The 20,328-nt window shown below is 38.2% G+C and overlaps 1 protein-coding gene across 1 annotated transcript; it reads left to right on the top strand.

The window, feature by feature from the left end:
• Window positions 1-1,659: 1,659 nt before the first annotated feature.
• Tyrp1 (tyrosinase related protein 1) lies at window positions 1,660-20,106 on the top strand. The gene is made up of 7 exons (XM_052175514.1): window positions 1,660-2,044; window positions 3,876-4,198; window positions 7,995-8,199; window positions 12,044-12,211; window positions 13,776-13,955; window positions 18,977-19,123; window positions 19,901-20,106. The coding sequence occupies exons 1-7, from the start codon at window positions 1,660-1,662 to the stop codon at window positions 20,104-20,106; spliced, it is 1,614 nt and encodes a 537-aa protein (XP_052031474.1).
• Window positions 20,107-20,328: the final 222 nt, after the last annotated feature.

The following is a 20,328-nucleotide window of genomic DNA, read 5'->3' on the forward strand; positions in this document are numbered from 1 at the left end:
CTACTTATATAGAAATGGTCATTCACGAGATTCAAATTGCCTAGAGATACAGAAGCAAAACTAAATTTGTCCCCTGTGTATGAATAAGTCCCCAACAGATATGTCCTGGTTTTCCTTTAAGCATCTAAAGGAATGTCCTAGTATGAGTACACATTAACAGGTTGTATGTGTAACTGGCTAAAATTTAAGAAAAAGAGACAAATGGCTTCAGGGTGTCAGGCTTCTCATATCAAGCAAGCACTGTTTAACCCACCCCAGTTCTGACTGGGCTGGCGTACGTATGTAAGTACCAGCAGAAGTACATACTCTTACTTCTTTCCTGCCTTAATTATAGATACATCCCTAGTTATCCTTTTGGTTGTTAAACACACATTTGGTTGTTTTATATAGTTTTTGTATACGTCTAGCTTAACATCAAAAGGCTAGCCAACACTGATCATGAATTCTGACAAGCTTTGTAGAGTAATCATGTATTCCAAACTCAGGCTTACATTTGAATGTTGACTACATATGTATGAATTTTCAACTTCCGAGAGAAACCTTCTCTTTAAAAGAGAACAACCAAAAGCTAACAGAAAACACAAGTGTTACCCTGGCCTTTGTTCGACTAAGAAAGCAATTCATCTTGCTTCATCCTTTGTGGTGTACAGATAAAGGGAAATAAAATCACTACAATGAAAACAAAAGCCCGTCAGTGTCTCTAATACATCTTCCAAATCAGTGTGTCTGACCTTTTCTTAGGACTTTAACCATCACACGGAAACCAGTGGGGGGAGAGTCATGTGCTGCCTAGTAGTTAAAGGGCAGGAGAATTCACTGGTGCGAGAAGGGATTAGTGAGAGCTACAAGAGAGGACCAGCCCCTCCCAGGGTGAGTGAGCTGGCTTGGGATTTACTGTCTGGCAGAAAATCACATGCAATTAACAGCTGGCATCAGGGGAAAAGCAGACGTCCAACACTAGTTCGGAAGGAGATCAGCAGAGAAATCTTCCAGGAGTTGATGGTTCTGGTGAGCAGCTCTGTGGTGGGTACACTGTGGCCAAAGCCCTATGTCGATGGCGATTTGCTTGCTTCTCCTTTCATATCTGTGGTTAAATATTACTATGGTAGTCACCTGCTAGTGGATGCTTTTGGTAAATGGCAATTAAGAAAAGTCTTTTTAGACTTGATTTTCTTAAGTATGTGTGTGCACATGGATATGTGTACATGAGAGCAGGTGCCCATAAAGGGCAGAGGTGATTCCCTAGAGTTTCAGTTACAAGAAGGTGGGAGTAATCTGATGTGGGTGCAAGGCACTGAACTCAGTTCCTCTGCAAGAGCAGTATATGCTCTTTCCCACTAAACCTTCTCTCCAGCCCTAGAATATATTCTTATGAGTAGAAATTTTAGGTAAGAAAACTCAAATACCAGGAGAGTGGATTCTGTGATCTAGATATTATGCCTGTAGATATTTAAAGGTGAATAATTGTTTGTACTTTTGTTTAGAAATGCTGTTTCACATGAAAGATTCCATTTAAGGAGTGGGTTGAAAGAATATGCAAAAGAACTTTTGCAACTGTTTTGCCTTTTTTTTCAGCTGTATTTTCATCTGAGTACCCCGTCTTCTCCACGCAAAGAGCAGCTTACAAGACCTGTGTTCTGTACTCTTGCTTCTAGAAGAATGAAATCTTACAAAGTCCTCTCCCTAGCCTCTATCGTCCTTTCCCTGATGCTCTTTCATCAGATCTGGGCTCAGTTTCCACGAGAGTGTGCCAATATTGAGGCTCTGAGAAGTGGAGTGTGTTGCCCAGACCTGTTCCCTTCCTCTGGACCGGGGACCGACCCTTGTGGCTCATCATCAGGAAGGGGCAGGTGTGTGGCTGTGACTGCAGACTCCCGACCCCACAGCCGCCATTATCCCCATGATGGTAGAGATGACCGAGAAAACTGGCCTCTGAGGTTCTTTAATAGAACATGTCAGTGCAATGGTAATTTCTCAGGACACAACTGTGGGACTTGTCGTCCTGGGTGGAGAGGAGCTGCATGCAACCAGAAAATTCTCATAGGTGAGTGGAAGGCGAGTAAGGAAGACTCACTGAGTTACACCAGAGGCTAGGTGAATCCTGAATCACATAAGTCAGGAGTCACCTTAAATCCTGGAGCTCAGCCCACTTTTCCCAGTTAAGCAAACTGAAGCTTAGAAAGTCAAAGAGATGTGCCTGGCATAGAGGCTTGGGATGTAACCCACATCTTCTAACTAATAATATTAACATAAGTCTGAAGAGATGGCTTTGTGGATGGTAAGAGCACTTGCTGCCTCAGCAAGAAAACCTGATTTGAGATTCCTAGCATCCATGTAGGAAACAGGGTGTGTCCACTTGTGACTGTATGCTCTGTACTAAGAATGGGAGACAGGTGAATCTCTGGAGTTTTGAAGATCACAGGTCTAACCAAAAAGTGATGAACTTCTGTGAGAGACGCTGTCTCAAGAATATGAGGTACAAAGTAAGAGGACACCTGACACTCTCCTCTGGTCTTCACATATGCCTCCTCCACACACACAATATTTCCTCTAAAAATACAAAGTTCCTATATGTCACGAACTGATCTTTATGCCTAGAGGTTTGTATACTAACCCTTGTACATTCGATTCAGAAAGGTCAAACTCATGGATCCTGACTTTTAGCAAATAAAGCATTCCCACTGAGATCTAGCTAGCGCTAAAGAAAACAGTCTCACCTCTCCAAGCAGCCCTGGTGACTCACTGTAGTAGTAATGGAGTTCTAGGCTTTAGATGAATGAGCAGGTGGATGCACTATTAAACATTAACAACAACAGCAGTTGCTTGATTTCCATGTGTCAGACACTGACCAAGGGTTTCCAGACTACCTTTTGAGACTTTATTATCATCCAAGCCCTGGCTCTGTGTGTGTGTGTGTGTGTGTGTGTGTGTGTTGTGTGTGTATCCCCTCTTCGTATCTTTGTAAAGCAAGAGTTCTATTTATCCAAATATCACATAACATTAAGCCTAAAATATATGCCAAAAGACAGAAATTCTGTTTTAACCACCATGCTATGTTTGTCTGTATTATTGTTCTAAGATTTATGATGTTTATAAAGTAGAAAATTCCACTGGTGGTGCTGATGTAAGCATTTAATCCCAGCACTCAAGAGAGAGAGGCATAAGGATCTCTTGAGTTTGAGGCTAGCCTGGTCTACATAGTGAGTTCCATGGTAGCCAGAGCTACACAGAGAAACCATGTATTGAAAAACATAAAACAGAGTAGAATTTTCTTTTAAAACAGTCAATAACGCACAGAAATAAATATGATAATTTTTATTTGATAAATGAAAATCTGCCTGTAATATTAAAGAAAGCTTTTAGAATCCAAGAGTGAATTTCTGAGACCAAGAGGGGAAAGAAAAGAGATCAGTCTAAACACAGATTTTAATTAAGAGTATTTTTAATAACATACAGATAGGAAATCTATAAAATCAAAATTCCAATATTATTCAAACTCTGAAATTTTTGAACCCCAACACGATATTCCAAATGGAAAGCTCCAGACTGTTAATCTTTGTTTTAAGCACAAAATAATGAAACTGTGGTTGAAACTGTCTTCAGGCTATGTGTGTAATGAGGAGTATATGAAACAAATGGATTTCACATTTAGCTTCAGACCCAATGCCTGAAATATAATGTATAAGAAAATATTTCAAAATGTGCAAATACCAAACTATACCTGGTCCCAAGCATCTTGGAAATGATAACCAGCTAAATAATGTACAAAGGATCTAAACAGATGCACATGTAGCCACTAATGGATACCAGCAGTATAGCATTATTGTCATATGATTGTGCTAATGTTTAACGTCTTAATCTTTCCTCGCTTAAAGTCAGGAGAAACATTCTCGACTTAAGTACAGAAGAAAAGAGCCACTTTGTCAGGGCCTTGGATATGGCGAAGCGCACAGCTCACCCTCAATTTGTCATTGCCACAAGGAGGTCAGAAGACATACTGGGACCAGATGGCAACACACTACAATTTGAGAACATTTCCATTTACAACTATTTTGTTTGGACACACTATTATTCAGTCAAAAAAACCTTCCTTGGGGCAGGACAGGAAAGCTTTGGTGATGTGGATTTCTCTCATGAAGGACCCGCTTTCCTCACATGGCACAGGTACCATCTGCTGCAGCTGGAGAGAGACTTGCAGGTATGCCGACTCTTGCTGTTTAGGTCCCTACCTGTAGCTCACATTGTACTGACTGACAAGAATGAGCGTTATCAGGGTCCTCTAGACTTTCAGATAAGGTCCTTCGCTACACGGATTATTCGATAATTTATCAACTGTGGCCTTGTATGGGGGGGGGGATGAAAGTAGTGTTAATGATGAAAGAAAAATGGAGACCTGTTTAGGCAAGAGATAAAATTTGGAATTTTTTTTAGTTTGATAATTGAACAAAACAACTTATGAAATAAAAACAAACAAACAAACAAACAACAACAAAAAATGAAAAACCTGTCTTTCCGGGTCTTCTTCCTCTGTGGATTGTGGGCAGTTGCCACGCCCTGGGAGTGGAATACCTTCCTGTCTCACCCTTCCATCCTTGTGTAACCACTAAAACAGCTCATAGTTCTAGAGCTTAAGTCCTTTCATTATTATTATTATTATTATTATTATTTATTTTTGTTAGATTTTTTCTTTTTTCTTTTTTTTTATTTTCTAAATTCTTTGTTTACATTCCAAAATGCTTTCCCCTTTCCCAGTTCCCCCCTCCCCATATGTCCCATAAGCCTTCTCTACACCCATACTCCAATCACCTCCTTCCTTTTTCTCTGTCCTGTTACTCCCCTACAATGCTGGATCAGGCCTTTACAGGATCAGGGCCTTCTCCTTACTTCTTCATGGGAGTCATTTGATATGCTACTTATGCCTTGGGTATTCAGAGATTCTGGGCTAGTTAATATCCACTGATAAGTGGATATTAACTAGCCCAGAAGCTTTTTTTACATTTCAAATATTATCCTCTTCCCTCATTTTCCCTCCAAAATCCATCTATCCCATCCCCCTTCCCCCTGATCACCAGCCCACCCACTCCCACTTCCCTGTCCTGGGATTTCCCTACACTGGGTCACCAAGCCTTCACAGGACCAAGGGCCTCTCCTCCCTTTGATATCCAACAAGGCCATCCTCTGCTACATATGTGGCTGGAGCCATGGGTCTCTCCATATGTAATCTTTATTTGGTGATTTAGTACCTGGGAATTCTGGTGATACTGGCTGGATTTTCACTTAACTCTATTTTCTATACTCCCTACCACTTTAGGGCTTATAGAAAATCCCATTCAAAGGCATCACATAACTGTAAAGAAATAATGTGTTCAATTTCTTGGAGGTAGTAATCATTTCACTGTATGTGTCTGTGTATGTGTGTGCGTGTGGTATGTATATGTGTGTATATATATATATATATATATATATATATATATATATATATATCCTTTTATGTACCTTTTTCTAAAAGGACCTAAAAAATGACATATCTTTAGACATGAATTTTCAATTAAAAACTAGATTTTTGAAGAAAAATATAAAGTAGACCTCAACTGAAGCACAGTAACATCCAAGTTTGTTTTTTTGTTTTTTTGTTTTTTTTTTTTTTGGTTTTTTTTTGGTTGGTGGTTGGTTAGTTGGTTGGTTGCTTTGCTTTGGTTTTAAGCAGATATATACAAAACAAACTAATGTATCTGGTAGCATAAGTATTGAATTATTGCCTTTTCAGTAATAAACTACTTTTTATTGTTATTCAAAAAGTGAACAGTTTAGAATTTGTGAGTTTATCTCAATGATAAAGCACTTGCCTAATAAGCACAAGATCCTAGGTTTAATCCTCAGCTCGCTTTATTTATTTATTTGTTTGTTTGTTTGTTTGTTTTTTGTTTGTTTATTATTTATTTTGTTGGTTGGTTGGTTGGTTGGTTGGTTTTGCTTTTTCAAGACAGGATTTGTCTGTGTGATCTCTGGAGCTTGCTCTATGTACAAAGCTGACCTCAGACTCAGAGATCTGCCTGCCTCTGCCTTCCAAATGCTGCAACCCCACTGCCCAACTCGAATTATTTCTTATTGGATCTCAATTATTAACTCTATAAACTAATCTTGTTTCTTCTATAAAAGTTGAAGTCTTAAAATTCATTAAAATTACCTAAACACACACACACACACATACACACACAAGCCTACCTCTCCAGACATATTTGTTAATTTACTGAGTGCTGTGCTGCTACGCTAGCAATTCAAGTGGAAATAATGGGTAGCAGAGACAGAGTGATGCACTACAACTCAGAGTCAGAGAGTTGACAGGAGTCTGTGAGGGTGATTGAACAGCCCCGCTAGTCCTCTCGGCATCATATTTTAAAGCTCTGATTACAAGAAAGACATTTAATAGATTGTGAGTAGATGAATCTGTCATCTGAAACTGACTCTAGATCTTCATTCCCTCAAGACATTTTCCCAATGGTTCAACAAAATGAAAGGGCAGGTGGGAAGTGTCTAAAAGCGGCAGTTCTGCATGTGTAACTTCCACCTCAATGCCTTACATTTTTAGCCCTGAATACAAGGCATCATCCTGTTCCAGGCCATGAGTGACCCACAGCATCATGTGAGTGTGCCCAAATGCAAGCCACCCAACCACATTTGTTCTTGACTCATAATGAGCTTGGAAGTTGTCACTAACTTTTGTGAGGCACAATAATAGGTTTTGTATGTGTGATATAAACCCTTGGAGACAGTAACTAGAGATACCCTGAACAGCTCCTGTCTTTCGCAAAACACCCCAGGATAAGATGCTTGCTAGAAGGGAGCTGCAATTAAAGAGCAGAAATCACCAGGTGCTTGAAAGACACAGACAGTGAAAGCAGCTCCACACTAAAACTCCCCTTCTGGAAACAACTCCCCAAGGGCTAAAAGAAAGGCAAATGGGGGGAGCAGTGTTTTAAGGAATCTAATAATATAAGCAATGTGTCCTTGGTCTCATGCATTTTCAATAACATGTAAGATGGTTTCGAAGTGGAAACTAGGTCAGTGGTCTTAAGAACAATAGGTGCAGAATTCATTCCGCTTCTGCTTAGCATTTCCTCTGCTAGCTTCAGGCAGATGCCTGTCTCCCTACTTCAGCACTGCAGTGTAGGTCTCTAAACAAAACTCCTTTAGTGCTTTGCAAATAGAGTTTGTGTGAAACAAACCAGAATCTAACTAACTGGAGTCATTAAGACCACATTACAAATAAGAACCCAGAAAATTATCATTCCACAAATCACTTCAAAGCGGAGGTCACGCACTGCTAAGATTTCATGGTGTTTCAATTAAAAATAAGAAAGTGGATGACTCAGCAGTTAAGAGCACTGACTGCTCTTCCGAAGGTCCTGAGTTCAAACCTCAGCAACCACATAGTGGCTCACAACTATCCCTAATGAAATCTGCTGCCCTCTCTGATGTGTCTAAAGACAGCTACAGTGTTCTTACATATAACAATAAATAAATCTTTGGGCCGGAAGCAGTAGGGCCTGTGTGAGCAGCGGTCCTGAGTTCAATTCCCAGCAACCACGTGATGGCTCACAACCATCTGTACAGCTACAGTGTACTCACATATATAAAATAAATAAATAAATCTTTAAAAAAAAGAAAGTGGAAGAGATAGAAAAATCAAGGATTATGATATAACCAATAGAAACACAATTATCTGTCAATAATGAAAAGTATGTTTTCCTCCAAATTATTTGGAGAAATTTCTTCATGAAGAGAGTTTCATTGTTTCTACTGCCCATTTGACTCCCCCAACAAAATTCCACACTTTGTTCTATAAGGTCCTTGACTCTCTGGGATCCCAAACATTGACACATTAATTCCGTAGCAGGTAGAGGCCTAAAGGAAAAGGACACCAGGGCCAAGCAAGCCAAAACACAAGATGTAAGCAGAAGCAGGGACTACACTAATGGATTTCTTTGATCTAGGAGATGCTGCAGGAGCCTTCTTTCTCCCTTCCTTACTGGAATTTTGCAACTGGGAAAAATGTCTGTGATATCTGCACCGATGACTTGATGGGGTCCAGAAGCAACTTCGATTCTACTCTTATAAGCCCCAACTCTGTCTTTTCACAATGGAGAGTGGTCTGTGAAGCCTTAGAAGAGTACGATACCCTTGGGACACTTTGCAACAGTAAGACCCAAATGACAGCTACTATTCTCAATTCTTGATCCTATAAGAGACTGTGTTGCCTGTAAGGCCCTTCTTCAGAATGAAATCTGCTATCTCTCTTCAGAGAATCAGTGCAGGTGCACATTGAGCACCCAGGAGAGTCTACAGGGTGCTCCTGGGAAGCACAAAAGTACTTGTGCACTTTATTGATTTCCTTCAGCAATTCCATCAGTACGTTTCTAACATCAGTTTCAAAAAGCCTAGTATAGATTAATCCTCTTAATACGCCCAGAACTGCTTAGTAGTCATGTGTCTTGAGCTGGAATTTCACTGAAAATGTCTCCCAAGAATATCTGAAATGTGCAAACATTGGTTGGGAGTGCTCTGGGAGCAGAACAAGAGGGAGAGGAGCAGAGAAGGAAAAGTCTATTCGAGAAATAAAATTCAAAATGGATACCTTTCATGGGGTGCCTTCTGAATAGGAAGATGTAGCAACAGCAATGCTGGCAGACTCACTGCTCTCAACTCTCCTAAAGAAAGTGTCCGCATGTCTGCCTATTGTGCCTCTGCCATGGATTATGTCTGCTCTATACCAGCCTCTTCACGAGCTTTTCATTGTCTTCCATGAGACATAGTTACCTCACTGTGCTACTAATCCAGTTTTCATTGTTGGGGTTCTCTGTTGCTTTCTTTTTCTTCTTCAAGCATTTCCAGATATTGTAAATACTTGGTTTTCCATATGAAAATGCGCGGTGTGATTTATTATTGCATTTGTGGTACATGACTCTGCTGGTATTTTATGCACCAACTTTTGTACTGCTTTAGAAGCTTAAAGAGAGAATAGTTATATATATAAATCAAAGAAACTAAGTACATTTTCCCCATTAGGAAAGCATTTAGCTATGTATTAATATCTTTTAAAAATGTGATAATACATGAAAATTTCCTTTAAAAATCTAACATCTGAGCAATTGGTTCCACCTTGTGACAGAGGAATGAAATTGAAGGTCAGCATATCCTCACTAACACACTCATCTTTCTCACTGTTATATTTAGGTCTTGGATGTGTTAGACATTTTCTAAACATGCTGATATTGTGTGTGTGCTCTCTCTCACACACACTCATATACGCTTGTGTGTTCATATGTATGTAAGCCATAGAACACCCTCAGTTGTCATTTTTTGGCTTTTCCTACCTTTTTATTTTTAAGACAGTGTCTTACTGAATAGCTCTGGCTGGCTTGATGTTCACTATGTAGTCTAGGGTAGTTTTTAACTCACAAAGATTCAAGTTCCAGACTTCTTACTGTCTCCCAAATGCTGGGATTAATACCAGGCTCCAGGATCCACCTAACTGAGGGATGCAGGGCAATGTTTATTACCCATCAATGTCTCATGACCACACCTGTCTCCATCTGCTCAATGCTGAAATTGTTAGTGGGCCCTAAATAACTTCATTCTTTTCTGTGGGTTCTTGGGTCAAACTCAGATCTCAAGTACTTTACTTTTATAAGCTATATTTCCAGCTTAGAATGAATAATTTAAAAGAGTAAATGAAAATATAACATAAGAGAATAAATGTGGAAGTATTTCATTTTGCCATAGTTTTCCTATCATTCAATTTAACAAGTCTCACCATATCATGAGAAGTTGAAGAGTACTTATTCTGGGTTAAACAAATTTTGCCATTGCCTATTGTGAAAATTCAAGATGTAAAAATTAAACATCATATGTATTGAACACGGTAAAGAGAGCTGGAAAGATGTCTCAAGTAGAAGCTCATGTTGCTAAGACTAATAACTTGAATTCCATTCCTAAGACCCACATGGTGGTCCTCTCACCTCTACATGTGCACACATAGATAAACATACACACACACACACACACACACACTCAATTTCAAAACTCAAACACAGTAAAGAATAAAGAAAAACAGCCTGTATCTATCATATCATGTGTGTCATAGAGTAAGATTCTTACTTAGTCTTGTTCAATCATTTCTTTTATCTATTTGTGACTGAGAAGATGTTATTCATTTTACAGTTTCATTGACATCTTCTTCAGGAGACTGGTGCATGCATGTCCTTGGATTAACCTTTCTTTGGTGATCCCATATTTCCACTGTAATGTATTTGTTTCACTGAAATTAGTAGGTGAGAAGAGTGAGTTAGTGACACTTGTCATCTTGTCATTCTTTCAGCCCTCATGCATCTACAGTTCACCAGATGTAAAGCACTGGTTAATCTTTTAAAACATTTCTTGAACCTATTTTTTTCTTGGACATTCTGAACTTCTAATTCATTCTCATGTGGAAATTTTGTAGGCCTACAAGTCATAGGACATTAATGGTTGAGTTGGCAGACATTGTCCATAGGCAAACTAATATTCAAAACCACTGGGGAAAAGAACTAAAATGACTCAATTGGTGTCATTTTCTAGCCAAACTCTCAACTATGAAACTCCATAAATATAAGCTTGCAACCAAAGTAGACAGTGTTTTCCTTCATTGGACTTTTGGCAATTGACTTGATGACAATTCCCCAAACAGCAATCCCCAAAATATCATGTTAAAGTCAGACTTGTGATTTAGTGAGGCCTGAAGGGTTTTGGAAGATAGTCTATACCCGCTAAATGTACACAGACACTGCAATCCTAATATAGGTCTAAGTTTTACTGCTGTGATATTTAATGGTTGTTATGCTAATGTAGCAGACAGGCAGCACCATGCTAAGAATTCAACAGAGACATTTGTAAATGAAGAGGAAAACAAGCTGAAGTTGCAGTGCTGTCCCTCACAAGCCAATAGACTACTTGCCTTGTCCCTATGGGGCACCTATGAGTCTATCAATCACCATGGAATACTCATGAAATGTGCTCTGAACTATTCTTACCTTGTCCCATTTACATAAGGTTCCAGTTTTCTTCCACTTTCAGTTGAAATAACCTTCTGAGCTTGGCATTTCTTCACACTATGGCTCTGATCTAGCTTCTCATCCTCCTGACAGCCTTCTCTACTCCTTGCAAGCTCTTACCCCACAGATATCACTTTTTACAGCCACAAGAAAGTATTAAGCAACTCCTTGTCAACAAGAGAACACAGGGCACAGGAATAGTGAGAGAGTTCTTGTTCTTGTATGACAAATAGAAGGAAGCTTCTGGGTTTTTTGCTACTCTTCCTTTTCTAGACTAGTCATCTTGCAAAACTTCTCTGACTTTGCCTACATAAATTCTTCCCCAATCATTCAGTTGTTCTTAGCTCCCTGTAAATCTACTCTTTATTTTCTCTGTGTGTCTCTGTCTCTCTGTCTCCTTTCTCTCTACCTCTACCACCCCTCCCCTCTTTCTTTACCTTTCTCCCCTACTCTGTACCACCATTTAAATGGTTTAATGATGACTTTAATTGATTTTAAAAAATGGAAAACCTTTGTTGATTGAAATATGAACAATATTCCAACAAGACTTGATACTTGTTTATTTCTCTAAAGACTTATTAACAGATGGCATTTGAGTGATGTTTGATATATATTTGAAATATATTTTTAGTTTTTATGTAGTTTTATAAAATTATTTATAACAAAATTCAGTTTCTCATGTACTTACATTCTTGTAATAAAACTTGTGGCAACTTAGCAGCACTCAGACCCATGTCTTTCATCATGATTTTTTTTCCTTCCAATGTATTTTATATATCAGGTTGTCTCAATTAACAGAAGTAGGATAACATAATTTAGATGTGTTTCACAGTGAACATGTCTTTTCATATTTCTTCCATTAGGATCTATTTTTCAGTATTTTTGCCATATAAAGAGAGCAATGCTCAGACCTGTAGGTATTCTTTAACTATGTACATGCCTTTCCTCCCTAGGCACTGAGGGTGGGCCAATCAGGAGAAACCCAGCAGGAAATGTAGCAAGACCAGCAGTGCAGCGTCTTCCTGCTCCACAGGATATCACTCAGTGCCTGGAAGTCCGTGTGTTTGACACACCTCCATTTTATTCCAATTCTACAAATAGTTTTCGAAATACAGTGGAAGGCAAGTAAACAAAATTGGTGTTTTGAATTAATCCAAATTGGAAGAGCAAGATGAAGTGCCCTAAATTAGATGGTTTTGGAAAGGCTTTGAAAGCCATACTTTCATGTGTGTTCACGTGAACTGTTGATTTTGATTCAGTCACAATTTCTGGCTCAAAATAAGGAGAGTATGAGACTGCATTTGATTATGAGAGAGAAGCCATGGGGAATAGCCAGTTTAAACCTCTTAAATGTCTAGAGACTCTTTAACTTTAATGCCTGGCCATTATCAGGCCAGCATGTGTAATAAAGTTGTGCTGCTGCCTTGACAAGTGACTTCCATAATTATAAAATTGTTTCTTTACAAAATAAGATTAACAATTCTTAAGTTCCAATTACTTGACAGTCTGTAAGGTCTGGTTTGTTGAGACGTTTTATTTAGGATATTTTGTATCAAATTTTAAGGTCTATAAAAGTATAAATAAAGGTCTACTGAGGTTTAGCTTGATTTTCCTCATTTCATAACAACTAAAGTACTTTGAAGTTAAGAAAATGCACAATTCAAGTAGGTGCAATGACTTTTCTAAGCTAGCCAACAATTATATATATATATATATATATATATATAATTGTTTATATATATCATATATAAACTTCTCTCTCATAATATATATATATTCAGGTTTCTAAGGGGATATAACTATGTCTTACTTAATTTTAAGTTTGTTAATGTTGAAATTTCCCTTGAGTTCCTGCATCATGCTTGTTGGGTGCACCAACCTCCTTCCTCTCCTATAATATGAAACATGTAAGACATAAATCTAATTGCTTCTTTTAATATTATGCCCTTTAATCAAAATTGTATATACTTCTTATGTTTATTTAAATGGTATTAACTCACTGACACAAGTTGATTCAATATATACTACAATATTTCCTTGATATAGATAACTAAACTGATAACTATAACACTAAAGTGCTCATTTTTAGAGCAATACACTATGTTTTCTGAGTCAAAACATATGGATTAAATGTAGAAAAATGAGTGTTAGTGAATGTATATTCATGACACTTCAACCCAATCAGACACATTTAACTTAATCCCTAATGTCAAGCCCTCTGCTTTTCTGACCTTCTTGACCTTTATCTTCATCAGCCTAAATATGGAGAGGTACTATGAAAATTTCCTAATATTTTGAAAGTAATCTTCCCAGATATTTAAAACTGTATAGAAAAAGTAGGCAAATGGTGACACATTAGCATCCCCACAAAATTAATTCTCTAAAAATAAATATGCTGGCAGTCTCTGAAGAGGAGGAAGGTGGGAGAGTGTCCAGGACTATTATCCTTTGCAGGTCATTTGGTTAACCTAAAAAACTGCATTTGGAATGCCATGTTACCAGCTCAGAACTAACCTAGTTCTTAGTATAGCAAGCAGATGTCATCAGCCATTGCTCAAGAGAGGCAGCACTGTTATAATGAGGAAATATTTAGCCCGGCGAGCTTTGACGACCCTTTCCCTAATTTAATTCCTGCTGTTGCCTATTAATGTTGTCTACTATTTTCATCCTTACTTTCAAACGTAGGTTACAGTGATCCCACAGGAAAATATGACCCTGCTGTTCGAAGCCTTCACAACCTTGCCCACCTCTTCCTGAACGGAACAGGAGGACAAACCCATTTGTCTCCCAACGATCCTATTTTTGTCCTCCTGCATACTTTCACGGATGCAGTCTTTGACGAATGGCTAAGGAGGTATAACGCCGGTGAGATGCTTTCCTATGTTTTCTGCAGGCTTTGCAAAGAGCTTATCCTGAAGGTGTGGTTATCAATTTAAGCTAGTCCTTGACACTTGTAAAATATGCTCCAAAATAAAGATACAGTAGCTCTCACATCGAGCTCTTGCCAAATACTCAAAACCACCTTGAAAAGTGCAGAAGTCTTTTGGTACAGTAACCAATAAGAAGACACTAGAGGCATTTTTTGTCATAAAAAGATGACTACGGTATGTCCCCAAGTTTTTATATTTTCCAACAAACCTTCTCATTGCTTTTTAGAATAAATGGAAGAATGTTGCAGATCTTTTCTGGGGTTTCACATAAGACTAACCATGCCCTACTCATAATCTGCAGGTCTGTGCTATATTACTTTAGAATCTCACAGAAATGGAAATTTGCTCTACTTGAAAAGTTAACTGTTTTTATATCACACCATAGGAAATCCCTTTTAAGTTCATTTCAATGCTTTCTTTAAAGTATTATTTTACAGACCTAATTTACTGCACTCCTACTTGGCTAAGAGAAGTGCAATGCTTTTCCAAACCATGAAAGGACTTCCACTGATTTCAACATCATAAAATGTCATACTTTGAAAATGTTCATGTTTGCTGCCATGCCTTTATCATGCACACACAATGCTGAAGGTTAGCTCTCGGTTGCTGTATCTTTCCCATGAGGGCATTCAAACTTCTTTGTGTATGACAGAAACCTCTATTGCAACCTGTTCCAGACTGTTTTTTTTATTTTATTCGATATATTTTTTTATTTACATTTCAAATGATTTCCCCTTTTCTGGCCCCCACTCCCCGAAAGTCACATAAGCCCCCTTCCCTCCCCCTGTTCTCCCACCTACCCCTTCCCACTTCCCTGTTCTGGTTTTGCCTTATACTGCTACACTGAGTCTTTCCAGAACCAGGGGCCACTCCCCCATTCTTCTTGTACCTCATTTGATGTGTGGATTATGTTTTGGGTATTCCAGTTTTCCAGGCTAATATCCATTTATTAGTGAGTGCATACCATGATTAATCTTTTGAGACTGGGTTATGTTCCAGACTATTAATATATATGTTCGTCAAAATATATTATTCTGTCAGAAACTGGTTAAGAAACAAGTAATTTGCCATATATGGTAGTGTCTGTAATTTTGATAATCAGAAATTTCAGGCAGAGGATTTAGAGTTCAAGGACAACCTGGGAGGTACTGGCTTAAAAAAAGAAAAATCAGAAAGTTTACACATAAATTCTTGCTTAGCTGTCAATACTTTATAAATTGGTATATACAATTGGTATCCTGCCTCATATTTCATGTGTATTTACATACATAATGACAACAGGAAATGAGTTACTTACAGTGTTAGTTTACATCTTAGTCATTATTCTATTGCTGCGAAGAGACAACATGACCCAGACAATTCTTATCATAGAAAGCAATTTTCTTTCTTTCTTTTTTTTGGGGGGGGGGTACTTACTTAACAGTTTCAGTGGCTGAGTCTATTAGCATGGTGGGAAGCAGACAGGTGTGGTGCTGAAGCAGTAGCTGAGAGCTTGTATCTGACCAATAGGAACCAGGCAGAAAGAGAAAGATACTGGATCTGAAGTGAACTTGGAAACCTCAAAGCACACCTCAGTCAAACACCTCCTCCAATAAGGTCACACCTCCTCCGACATGACCACACCTCCTCCGACATGACCACACCTCCCTCCTAGCCCTCCCAATCCTATTCTTCTAGAGCAGCTCTACTCCCTGGTGGCTAAGCATTCAGATATATGAGCTTATAGGGGGCCATTCTCATTCAAATCACCACAGTTTCTTTAAAGTAAAATAAGAAATTAATATTTTTATGATACAATCTAGGTACAGTGATTTAGGTTTTCCAACTTCCCTAACTTTGCAACCACAACCCTTACTCCTTAACTTATAGGTTTATGTTGGGTACTTGCCTCTTACTAGTCCCTCCACTGTTCAACTTAATAATTGTAAGAACAAGGTTAATCTGTTTACAATATTATTTGTCACTTCGGGTATGATTAAGTAGATTTTTTATTATAGCACTATATAAGCTGGAATTAGTAAAATCAGCTGCTGTTACATATAAGCTTTGGGAAACTAGCCAAAAATATTCAGAAAATATCTATGTAGCCATTTCTAATGCTGTGAATGTTAGACTTCTCAAAGGAAATGGAAATAGTCTCTTGTTAGAGACATCGAGAAACTGTAAAATCCTACCTACCTTTCACATTCTGGATGAAAAACAATTAGTACACATTCATATAAACTTGTTAAAGATTCTCCAGGTCTAATTTAAAGGTTTTTGATGACCCAGAAAGCTGTGTTTTCTTCTCATTCTCTTCCGACCTCCTCTGCTTGAGCTCTGCGCAGTTTAAGAATTTTCCGTAACTAAGTAGACCGTGGGTAGAGAAGGGCCTTAAACAAACATATTTTCAGCCTGAGACATTTTCCTGATAAAATATGTTCTCTTAAACTATAAAAGAAAAATCAGTGCCAAAAATTTGCATGAAAATGAAAACTGACCAATCAGACACTTTCGCAAGTATTCCATTTATGGAATGGGAAAAGATGCTGTGAATTAAGGAGATCAGCAAGAGCAGGGACTTGGCAAGAATCTCTGAAGAGTTCCACAAAGCGGAAGACCTTTTGAAAGTCCTGGAAAAGCCCAGGAGAAGAAAGGATGGGATTAGTTTTCCAAAGTCTACCAAAGGTTTTAACCATTGAAGGGTCTTCATAAACCAGAATTATAGAACTATAAAAATCCTAAGTCAGAATAACAACATTGAAAAACCTAAAACAGGTGGTTGTTTTACAATATGATGCTGCAGGTTGTCTTACAATAGGATGTCCATCCTCGTGTTGGACACAAAATAGTGCAGTTCAGCACAGCTAAATGCTCTGGACAATTATGTTCATTTTTATTCATGAATTTTGTGGGTTTGATTACTTGTTTATTGTTTTGAGTCAGTTTCACTACAAAGCCCTGTCCTGGAATTATGTAAGACCAGATGGCCTCAAACTCACAAAGATATGCCTGTTTCTATCTCTCACCACTACTATTATAAATCTGAGTAACATACAGTTCAATATCCCTCTTCCATTAATTTAGAATTATGTATTCTTTTAAACACAGTGTTCCAGAACTCCATGCATTTTTTTCAGAAGAAGCAGTTTGTATGTTTCCAAAATGATTACTTCTTCTTGAGCTAGAAAGGAATGGGAGCAATCATAAATCCTCTCCTGAACATTAGGTGAGCACTTAATGTTTCCTGGATGACATTCTAAGCACAAGAAGTAGCATCCAGAACTCAGAAGTGCTGTCCCCCTGGAATTTTCCTACCTATTGGTGGATATTAAGGTAGATGACTATAAATATAGTATATTAGAAAGTAAGAAGTTGTCGTAGGGAAATAAAATCTGAAATAAGATTGGAAATGATGTGTAGACAAATGGAAGATCATCCTGAAACAAAGGGATTTGAAGGAGCCTGATACAGCTGGCGGGGCGGGAAGATGAGTGAGAGGAAGTGGGCTCAGCAAACAATGGGAAGACACTCAAGCTCACTGCATTACAGCCTTGCAGAAATGGGGATCTTTGGAAGGATCCTGCAGAGAGAAGTTACCTGTCATGCAATTTTTTTTTTTTTTTGGTTTTTTCAAAACAGGGTTTCTCTGTGTAGCCCTGGCTGTCCTGGAACTCACTCTGTAGACCAGGCTGGCCTCGAACTCAGAAATCCGCCTGCCTCTGCCTCCCAAGCGCTAGGACTAAAGGCGTGCGCCACCACTGCCCGGCTCTGTCATTCAATTATAAATCCTGTTTTTGCTATTACTCCCCTGTCCATTTTAGTGAACTTTATCCCCTAGCAGAAGCAAACTAAACTGAGAGTGATTAAGTCAGAATTCAATAGACAAGTGAAATGTAAGTTTAAAATTGTAATTGAATTATTAGCCTCAACATAGAACTTTCATAGGTTACTAGTACTACAACAGGATGTGGAACCTTCAGGACTGGAAGGTGGCTTCTTTGGTGAGTGGACCAATACCTAGCACCAGCAGGCACTCAATATATTTAAATAAGTATTTTACTTTTTGTAGTCCATGGTAAAGCTAAAGACACAGAACTATGAAAGCCATCGTCATTTTGATACCCAGCTTTTTCTCAAAGTAAATGCTGAACCATTCTTTCATGACTCCTGAAAAAGGACACCCCTCACCCTTGCTGGCCTCTCATATGCCTGGTGTCCTCCAAGAAGCAGTTAGTGCTCCTTTGAGGCACAGATCCACATCTGGTTTGGTGGTGTTCTGTTTAATGTTTAATAGCACTCAAACAAATACAGATTAACAAGAAAAACATAGCTCACTTTTGACACAAAGAACCCATCCTTACTTTCATCATTAATCACAAAAAAAACCAAAAACAAAAACAAAAACGGTAAAAGATAAATGCCTTCTGTTTAAATGGCTGATTTAAGTAGAAGAAAGAAAGAAGACAACAGGGAACAGTGTCCTAGAGATCAGATTCCAGTTTTAAGAACTTTTGCTAATAGTAAAACATGGGAATAAATTTAATACTGATTTCTGTCAAAGTAAGCTGAAAAAATAGAAATATCAAACAGATACAATTGTGGTCAAGGACACAACCATCTGCCAAGTTTGAGTTACAGACCATAATAAAGAAAGGGCAGATCTGGCTTTTCATTGACTAAAAATTATGTTTTGAGGATTGATTCAATTTAACTTGTCTGGTTTCAAAATTGAATAGCTGAGAATCTTATACAGAAGTATAACTCACGTTCTATCAAGGCAAGTGCTAGTACCACATTCTCCCTGTTCTGTAGAGATAGTTGCCTTGTGACTATACTTGATATAAACTATAAAAACACTTTCTATATTTATATTTGGTGATAAATGTTTCTTGCACATTAACCACCTTCAGAATATAGCAACTACCCTGATATCAACGTCCTGTCTTCTAACAAGCTGCCTTTGGAATACTTTAGATATTTCTACCTTCCCACTGGAAAATGCTCCTATTGGACATAACAGGCAGTATAACATGGTACCATTCTGGCCTCCAGTCACCAGCACAGAGATGTTCGTCACTGCACCAGACAACCTGGGATATGCTTACGAAGTTCAGTGGCCAGGTCAGTTTGTCAGTGTATTTTTACTGTGGTGTTCTCCAAAAGCAAATTCATCATCTTGAAAGTAAGGTCCACCCAGTCCTGAGGTTAGCATATTCTATTGGATATGAAGCTGTCTCACAAATTCTTACTTGGAAATAAAAAACTAAAAAGGTATTACTTAATGAGTACTCACATTGACCCAGTACTGAAATACTTGTACAGCACTCTATCTTACTAGATCATCATAGCCTTTGGAGATGATTATTTTATTTCTCATTTTTCAAATTAAAAATACTCAAACATTAGAAATTAGTTCTAATGCTGAAAAGTTTATGTTTCAAGTAAAGGATACAATGAGTTTTACACTTAGACACCTGTAAAGTGAAAGGTAGTAGAAATATTCAAAACTTCTTTTCTGGGATTTTAAAATTCAAGACTTTCAACTCTAAATGTTTTTCAACAAACAGAACCTAGTGAAGGATCACAGAATGTGGGACTTGAAAAGGCTGGGCTATGAAACTAGCAATTCTTTCAATAGCTCATTAACCCTGGGCAGGGTCTCAATTCTTTGACTTATCATGACTTTGATTTAAGAATAGCAATAACATTGATCCCACTGACACTAATCCACGGAAGGAATTAATGAGTACTTTCAACATGGCAGGTTCTAGGCTCAGGTAATATGGCCAAAGAAAATTAAACATGAGGATGCTTTGAATAGTGCCTAAGTGTAAGTTGTCCATTTTTGGTGATAATTATTTTAATATTTATTTTACTCTCATCTTATTTTTCAAATAGGTCAAGAGTTTACTGTATCGGAAATCATTACCATTGCTGTAGTGACTGCGCTGTTACTTGTAGCTGCCATATTTGGGGGTGCTTCTTGTCTGATCCGTTCTAGAAGAACCAAGAATGAAGCCAACCAGCCTCTCCTCACTGATCACTATCAACGCTATGCTGAGGAATATGAGGAACTCCCGAATCCTAATCAGTCCATGGTCTGACACCCACCTACCTGTGCCCTCATGCAGCAGGTTGAGAAGCAACCTGACTGAAACACAGCTGTCAACAGTTTTTGCTTTAGCTTACTTCTTGTCTTTCATATATAGATGTGGTTTGGAATTAAAGCATTGCTTTTCAGCCATGACAATTTAGAATATTTTCAATGGGTTTTAATTATTAGTTCTATTGAAGATGGCAAATTGTACCAGTTCCGTGAGATATCT

This window comes from Apodemus sylvaticus, chromosome 3, assembly GCF_947179515.1.
Source record: "Apodemus sylvaticus chromosome 3, mApoSyl1.1, whole genome shotgun sequence".
Taxonomy (NCBI): Eukaryota; Metazoa; Chordata; class Mammalia; order Rodentia; family Muridae; genus Apodemus; species Apodemus sylvaticus.